General features: G+C 35.4%; 1 protein-coding gene across 1 annotated transcript in view; it reads left to right on the top strand.

Moving 5' to 3' along the window:
• Nucleotides 1-2,556: 2,556 nt before the first annotated feature.
• Nucleotides 2,557-9,132, top strand: part of LOC149207745 (endoribonuclease Dicer homolog 1-like) — a 53,250-nt gene continuing 46,674 nt past the window's right edge. Inside the window, exons 1-3 of the mRNA XM_089395853.1 lie at nt 2,557-3,093; nt 3,181-3,330; nt 3,413-3,780. Of these exons, the coding sequence (XP_089251979.1) occupies nt 2,716-3,093; nt 3,181-3,330; nt 3,413-3,780 (896 nt within the window). The 5' untranslated portion in view covers nt 2,557-2,715. The remainder of the gene's footprint in view (nt 3,094-3,180; nt 3,331-3,412; nt 3,781-9,132) is intronic.

Genomic DNA, 9,132 nt, shown 5'->3' with positions numbered 1-9,132 from the left:
AACGATGATATCTTATCTCTGAGAAGAGATGTGGCGGTTACATGCCTTTTGAAGTGTGTTACAATGAGGCTCAAAGGCCTATTTATTATTGAGAAACAATGGAAAACCCTAAACATCCAAAAACTTAACCCTAGGAGAGGAAGCACCAAAAGTTTGTGGGCACCGTTGGGGTAAGTTCGTATGTCAACTTCCGGGAATTGTAACTTTGGCATACGATCTCTGCTTGACGCATACAATACCTTGTTAGAAAGATCTATCCAAGGACTACAACTTTTGACTGCAAACTTGTGCCGTTGGATATGGGTTTGCTTATTTAAAAAAAATAAAATTCGTTTAGGGCCTCAAAACGGCTTTGAAAGTTTAGGACCCGAAAAACTGCCAAAAAAATAACTGTGCTATAATTAAGGAAACTAAAAAAAACAATAGTGGGGTCCAAGTGGAATAGGTGGGTGACCACCAATATCCACCTGGATCATGTGGCCTCTTGGAGCCTCAAAGAATGAGATGGTGGCCTTTGACAATCCATCTACAAGCTTAAGCCCATAACTAATTTTACCTATATACCAACTACACAATCTTTGTTTGGCTTAATACTTCTTTGTGCTTTAAAAATACTTGAAAACTCATTTTATTTTTTCCATTTTATCAAAAGAATATTTGACTTAATACTATTAATATGTGTTTTAAAAATACTAGAAAATAAATTTAACCATAAACTAAAAAAGCGAGTTGCAGATCCAAAATTTTCTTAGAAAAATATTTAACTACAAAACAATATCTTTCAATTATTAACGCATAATCATTATCAATATATTATAATTATAAATCTAATATACCCTAAATATATTACATTGCTTTTTCAATAAATTTTAGAAAATAAAATTACATATTAAGCAATCCAATTAAGTGAAATCTAATTAAACAGTCCCCTTCCCTCCCCATTCTATTGGCTTGATTGCACTTATTAGGATTCCACATCCATGTGGACCCAATCCCTAATGGAAGATAAAGTGACACACATGTTTCCAAACTAAAATATTACAACCCTACCAATTTAAAGCAGGCAGTTCCTATTTCCAACCCTATTGAAATATAAATGCGGTCTGACATGTAGGGGGAATAGGAGTTGCCTTGCATTTATATTTCCCTCAAAGCTGACTTTGGCATGTTAGCAGCAAGGCAACTCCTATTCCCCTCGCATGTCAGACGCATTTATATTTCAATAGGGTTGGAAATAGGAACTGTCTTTAAAGCACGAATCAAGTTAGGCCAGCACTCAACAAGCAATTGGATAAATGAAAAGTGCCAATCAACATAGGCCAGAAATTCAACAAGTATAGCACTAATCAAATCAGGCCAGCATTGAACAAGCTATTTGGGTTTAAAAAAAACAGAAAAGATCTATACTAAAAGTAATAATATAGTATAATAATAATAAGGGGGAGGGTGACTGAGTTTATAACAACCTGATTGATCTGAGTTCAATTCTCAATATTTGTACCATTTTGTTGAGTTAAAGTTGATTATAAACCTAAACTTTATGGTGCATCTCAGTTGATTCAGAAAATATATTTTTTTTATGGTGCATTTTTTTTGAGTTAAAGTTGATTGTACACCTAATCTTCATGGTGTATCTCAGTTGATTCTGAAAATATACTCTTTATCTTGCAATTTCATAGAAATTGGTGGCTCGTTTTAGTTGGGAACTGCAATTTATTTGCGGTTGTGAACTGCCTGCAGAGGTTTGGGCATTTCTGGTCTGTCGACAATCCATTCTAGTGGGAAAACATGATTTACTCATGGTTTTCAATTGCCATTTCAGGTTTCAGACAGTTCCATATCGATATGCACCTTAGAAAATTCATTATCAATCAAAATACTAAGAAATTCCTATACGGGAATTTAAGATGTTGTTAATACAACATAAGAACCTCCCTTGGGACTGTTGAAGCCAGGAGTTTCAATGCCACTGTGGCCATGAGTATGATATTATTAAAGTAGTGGGCCGCGTGCCCAGTAAAAGATATTCTACATTCCACTTCAATTTTTAGCAATCATGAAAACGTTTGAAATATTCTTTCTGGTCTGTTCAGTAATAAAAGAGATGCCTGGGTGTAGAGGTGATATGTGGCACTCAGTAGTCACCCGTTTGAAACGGTAAGTAAAAGTTTAGTCATGTGCCGGTGTGGTTAAGGTGGAATGCTATGCTGCGTGATTTTGACCGTTTAGATATTCAATTTATAAGTTAGGGTTACCAATCATTCACATTACCTTATTCAATTTATAAGTTAGGGTTACCAATCATTCACATTACCTAGCAAACCCAGAAAAATGATTTTCTTTCTAAACTCCACTGGAATTGTTTTGATTTTAGATAGCTTTACATCGATATGGAGTTTAGTTTAAGGTTTTAGGTCAATTAGTTGTCGATACTGTTGTTCAAGATTTGACTGTAACAGTCATCCGATTTATGTTCTCTAAATAAACAGTGATTCAGTTTAACTCTGTTAAGTAAAGTAGTTTAGGCCAACGACTTTTCTAATGATGTAATACGCGCAAAAAATCACCTAATTTGTCAATGATAATTTTAATTTTTCACGAAATTGTTTATCTTCCCGTCGGCTATTTCTTGGCATCTCCTGCGTTCTGTGAATCGACACTCTGGCTGGGGATGTGTTCTTGCTTGTGGGTTTTGAGACTGCGGATCGCATCTCCATGGATCAAGTTGTTCGGCCGTTGCAGTCTCTTGGTATTGATACTGAAGACAGCACGTCTAGATTAGAAGAAGACGGCATGTCTACATTAGAAGGCATTTTGAACTACGAGTTCAGAAACAAATGCCTCCTGAAAGAAGCGACAACACATTCATCGATTAATAATACTGAATCCTATGAGAGGCTGGAGTTTGTGGGGGATTCGGTTTTGGGTTACCTCATAACAAAGCATCTCTACAGCGCTTACCCTCATCTGCATCAGGGTATTTTAACTCTCTTGCGTTCTCGAAATGTTGACACTGAGAAGTTTGCACGAGTGTGTGTAAAGCACGGATTTCATCAATACCTCCTGCTCAATGCACCGGCTCTGCAACGGATCGTAAGTTACTGTGCCACTTCAATCTAGCGATTCCCCATTTGATTTTATCTGATAATGAGTTGAATGAGATAACCCTTTGTTGTGCAGATCGAGGACTTTGTGAAAGATATTGAAGACGAATCCAAATCCTTCCGTTGTGGAGATTTCAAGCCCCCCAAAGTTCTGGCTGACATAGTGGAATCCATAGCTGGTGCAGTGTTTGTTGACTCTGGGTATTCCTCAGATCGAGTGTGGGAGGTACTTGATTCCTTTGATTTCCCCTTGCAACCATGGGTGCATTACAAGTTAGATTCATGACAGATTTGTTTCGGAGCTGCAGGTATTCAAGCCGCTGTTAGAACCACTAGTGAGTCCAGAAACACTTGAACTGCATCCTGTGACTGAGATTCAAGAGCTATGCCAAAAGCAAGGGAAAGACATCGAGTACAAAAACTCTTGGGTTGGCAATATGGTAAGATCCCAGGTACTGATCAATGGCGAAGTGGTTGGAAATGGTGAACACTACCAAAAGGAATTGGCAGAAAGAGTGGCGGCTAAGGATGCTTTGGACAAATTAAAGAAGGAAGATGAAGTAGATAAGTCAAGCAAAGACGAGAAGCAGACTAGAAATCATGAGCAACCCCTAGTTGCACAGCAGAAATTGAACAACTTGTGCATGAAGAAACATTGGCCTCCTCCCCTTTACAAGTAAGGATTTCCCCCGCCTTACTCTAGGGTATTTCCATTAGTAATGAGTCAAATTAATTTTCATTACAAATATTGCAACTAGTGTTTCAAAATTTGACTGTCGAAAATTTCTAGATGTGTTGGGGAGTTACAAAATTATAAAAAGTGCCACAAACACCATAGCCACTTGTCCATGTTTTAACAGTACTGGAGCAAATTTAAGCATCCACTTCAAATTCTAGGGTTTCTCAATTGGTCTTATTGCAAAAGCTTCTCCTTCTCCACTCCAGTCTACTTATTCACTTTCTCCAAATTCTGCCATCGCTGTGCTCCATCATGAGATTTGGTATCCCTACCAGGTAATTGGTAAAAGCGTTGGACTTGCTCAGAAAGGGTGCAGTGTTAAAATCTCTCTTTCCTCATATCTTGATTGCAAAATCTTGTCTTTCTCCACTCCAATCGACTAATTCACTTTCTCCAAATTCTGCAATTGCTGAGCTCTATCGTAAGATTTGGCATCCCTGTTACCCATGAATTGGTAAAAGTTATCGGACTTGCTTAGAAGGTGTGCAGGGTTTAAATCTCTCCCCTAATATTATGTTAATGTGAGTTTGTGTTACACACCACCTTTCTTCATTTATGTTTTGTGAAGTTTCTCCTATCTTATACGATTTCAATTGCCACATGGATTGTTTGATCTGTTTTTTATCAATTGCTAAAATACATAAACTGGACTGGGTCTGCAACAGACCTGAGGAATTTCATCCACAATTTTCTAAAATTTATGTTCTGTGAAGTTTCTCCCATCTTATACGATTTCAATTGCCACATGGATTGTTTGATCTGTTTTTTATCAATTGCTAAAATACATAAACTGGACTGTGTCTGCAACAGACCTGAGGAATTTCATCCACAATTTTCTAAAATTTACCTAACTTCTGAAACATCAATACATCCATTGATTAAAACAACAACGCTCCTAGAATGGCTTTCGTTCCTTATCTTGCCTAAAATTTGACTTCAAAGATTATTCTCATTTCTTCTATCTCCTAAAAACATGAATAAAACTTGTAAATTCAAGTACTTACTACTTATATGGTTTATCTGACAGAATATTTACTGGAAATTCAATTGAGACAACTGTCGAAGCCAAATACTATTCTGTGAAGTTTCTCCCGTCTTATACCATTTCAAGTGTTACATGGATTGTTTGATTTGTTTTTTTCAATTGCCACAATACACAAACTAGACCGTCTCTGCAACAGACTTAGGAAATGAGCAATATCTACAAATTTCTAAATTTTACCAACTTGTGAACATCAATACATCCATTGCTTAAAATAAGAAAGCTCTTAAAATGACTTTGGCTCATCTTACCTAAAAAGTTGACTATTATATGATTATTCTCACTACCTAGGTCTCCTTCAAACATAAATAGAACTTATAAATTTAGGTAATTTCAATTTATATGGTTTATCTGATAGAATGGTTACCAAAATCACTATTTATAGAGTTTATCCGAACAGATGGTGACTAGAAACTCAATCAAGACAAGTACCTCCAAGCCAAGTACCAAACTCTCAAAGGGTACAATGCGCTTATATCTGATATTATAATTATAGAATTTATTAACTAAAGTTGATAGGAGCTATGATAGGTGTGAAACTCAAATAACAAAATACAGATCAAAAGCACCAAGGTAATGGGGTTACATCCACAGTCACGGACGTTTTCCTCAACCAAATACAAATTCAAATTATTAAAGAAAGTTTTTAAAGTATGAAGGCTTTTGCAGTTGGACATTTTGTTCATGATTTATTTTTAATTGTTGTATAAAAGATTTTTGAACTTTTTTAACGGCAGGTTTTGAATAGATTCATTACTAATTACCAAAAAAATAAACAAAAGTAAAAATTAAGAGAAAAACCCCTTTCTAAAAAACCAAATCTCTCTAAATCCTTAAAAAACACATATAAAATATTATGCCTTCTCTAATTGTTCTAATTATTTTTTTGGTTTTTTTTTAAGAATATTTTTAGTCAATTTTGTTCAAAATTTGGTAGGAATTTGTTAGAATGGTAGGTTTGATATTTGTAGGTTGCACAATTGGAGTGCTCCAGGGATGGGATTTCTCAAGGCGCTGAATCTATTAATATAATTTAAACAACTAAAAGTTACAACCTCGCTGATATTTTTTTTTTTGACTAACAATGAGAAAAACTATCATAACTCAGTTGTCAAACCGACAGCTTTCACTGACTGCTATCTACGAATGCAAGCTGACTCATCACCATTATTCAAGGAAAGCCACACCACCTGGAATTACCCGCTGGTGTTATCTAAAGGGGCAGACTTTAACTCCTCCCAGAGGCCTATGCGTCTTGGGCTGTTACCCTGTTTCCTTATGTCTGAAGAAGACGAATCTTAACCACGCAGAAGTAGTTTTAAGGCATACTCTAGGCTGAACTCCATGTGCATCAGTTACTCATCATTGTTATTCTACGTTTTTGTGTTTTTTTCTTGCTTGAATCTGGCAATACCATTATCAGTTAGGGCAATACAATTATCAGTACAATACAACTAACTGATAATTATATTCCCAGATTCCGGACAAAAAAACAGAAAAAAAACGTAGAATAATTAAACTGTACCCAAAATATTATTATTTTACTTACAAAGTAACTGACGCACATGAGTCCCGAGGATGTGTGGTCCAACGGTTATGTGGGGAAGTTTGGTCTCCACATGGATTGTGGTCCAATCCCGAGCAAGACTATGTATGCCTGAGAGCGGTTCCATGCATGACAAGACTATATATACCTGAGAACTGCTCCATGCACGATTTCTTCAGGTAAAAAAAAATGTAACTCATGGAGTTTAAAACATAATACTGCATAATAATGAAGATAAACCCCGTCCAATTGACAAAGTCTTCTTGCATGAAAAAGTGTAAGAATCGAATCTCTTTGTCCCCATTAAAATGGAGTTCACCTCCAGGTTTCATTACTGTTAGTCCATGGCCACAAGGAACCGTGCGTATGCAAGATAAAAACTTCACTTATCTATGTTAGATGCATCTAACTCTAATTAATTCGAGTAGTTTATGTAATCACTGAAGAGTTTCAGTGTACGTACTTTTTCCTTGAATTTTACCAATTGCCTCACATAAAAAATTGAGGGCACAAACCATATGTTTGATAAAATGCCAAAGTAAAGCTGCCCGAAAACTGTTTTACAAAACGCTAGAATGACGAATAACCCTGCGAACATACCTTATCTATTTGGATGACTTTAAAGATACCTACAATCTGAAGCCGCGATGGTTTCAGAGTATGAACTTTGAAGTCTAAATTATTAGGTAGCCGGGCTTCAATGGTAGATTTTGTTTTTTTGGTCAGTTCTACATAGCTGAGGATACATTATACTCTATCGAAGATCCCTAGTAAATTCTTTGCTATTCTGATAAATGGAGTGATATTTCTTGAACAAAATCATAAATGGAGTGATATTTCTCGAACAAAATCATGAACTAGGGTCAACTGGGAAGTTATTCCCATCAACAATGGTTTCCAGATGTTTCATGATAACCACACTATCTTTCCTCGCACATCCGGTTTTTCTGGGAGGCTTTTGCTCTGCATCTCGCAGCTCTAATGTTAACAATGCAGATCTGCAGTCTCGCCATTTTCAAATTGGGATTTGAAGATGGGGAGTTATGAGGTTTATGAGCAATATGATTCGACCCAGATCGTTCAAATTGAAATCTGAGCAACAGAAATAGCAATTCGAGCATTTCTTAGTTGGCGAAATACCGATGAACGTCACTGCAAATGGGGCAATTTGAATGTTGTGTATCAAGCTTTCTTCAGATTGTGGGATAATGGACACTCAACCCACCCCTCTTTCGATGGCCTTTCTGGTAAGGTTTGTAGTACTCAAATGTGAACGAAGGGTATCTGCAATTCACCATCTTCAAACTGTGACTAAAGGGGTTCATGAAAAATCCCAACAGATGCAGATCATTCGAATTGTGATGTAAATAACGAAAATTGTACTCGGACTACTTACTGGTTTGTTGGATAATTGACTCAGAGCCCCTACCCTTGTAGGTTAACGGGAGTACATAACGTGTAGGCATCGAACATGGGGTGAGAGATGGACAAGCATATCAATTTTCGTGAAGGATAGAGCATCCCATGTAAATCCTAATTGGGCAGTGACAAAAGACTTTGGAGGATACACAGAGGCCACTCCAAAGAATAATGAGGACATTGAGGGTTGATAACCTAATGTAGGAATTTAAAAAAAACAAAAAGAGTGAAAATATAATCCTAAATATTTTAATAAAACATAGATGCAAAAGGGTGAGATGATGATGTTTATTTTCATTAATGGATTTGCAATTAGAAGTATTGGAATAAAACATAGATGCAAAAGGGTGAGATGATGATGTTTATTTTCATTAATGGATTTGCAATTAGAAGTATTGGAAGGTGTTATTTGTGATAAGTTAGAAAAAAGGAAAGTAAGGAAAAAATAATAGATATTTAATGGGAAATTAGTGAGAACTTCAAGTGTGGTAGTGGAGGGAAAGCGTAACATAAAAGTTATGGTAAGATAAAGAAAGTATATGACATAACAGGTGAGAAAATTTAAGGATGTAGCAATTTGATGGAACTAATGATAACTACAATATGGGTGACTCTTAGTAATGGTGATTATTGACACAAGCAAGGGTTAATAATAATAATTTGGTATATATTTGTGATAAGGAAACAAAAAATAGTTCAAGCTGCCTATGGATTTACTTAAGAATGTATCGGACAATATGTTTGTTATGAGCACAAAGTATCCCATACTTTGCATATATTGCATTAACATTTTGATGAGCTAAAGAGAAGGGTTATTATGAACCTTGTGACTAACATCACATCATGTATTTTTGTATTGATTCTTTATTTTCATTCATCTTCTTTTCTATTTCTTCCTTATTTTCATTCATCTTATTTTCTATTCCTTCCTTATTTTCATTCATTCTCTTTTCTATTTATTCCTCATTTTCATTAATCTTCTTTTCTATTACTTCCTTATTTTCTATTCCTTCCTTATTTTCATTCATCCTCTGTTCTATTTATTCTTCATTTTCATTAATCTTCTTTTCTATTACTTATTTTCATTCATCTTATTTTCTATTTCTTCCTTATTTTCATTCATCTTCCTTTTCATTTCTTTTTAATTTTTTCTTGAGAACATGATAAATACACATTTTCAACATATTGCCATCCATTTCATTAACTTTATTCTCTAATTGAGATAACCTAAATTCTAAGTCTTCACTTTCTTCATGTGTCAAGGATGAGCCCTTAGTATATT

The sequence above is a fragment of the Pinus tabuliformis genome, chromosome 1_2 (assembly GCF_031772625.1).
Source record: "Pinus tabuliformis cultivar Carrire ecotype Pingquan chromosome 1_2, CPIR1, whole genome shotgun sequence".
Classification (NCBI taxonomy): Eukaryota; Viridiplantae; Streptophyta; class Pinopsida; order Pinales; family Pinaceae; genus Pinus; species Pinus tabuliformis.
The sequence above is the reverse complement of the archived record's forward strand: the minus strand, read 5'-3'. Positions and strand labels throughout refer to the sequence as shown.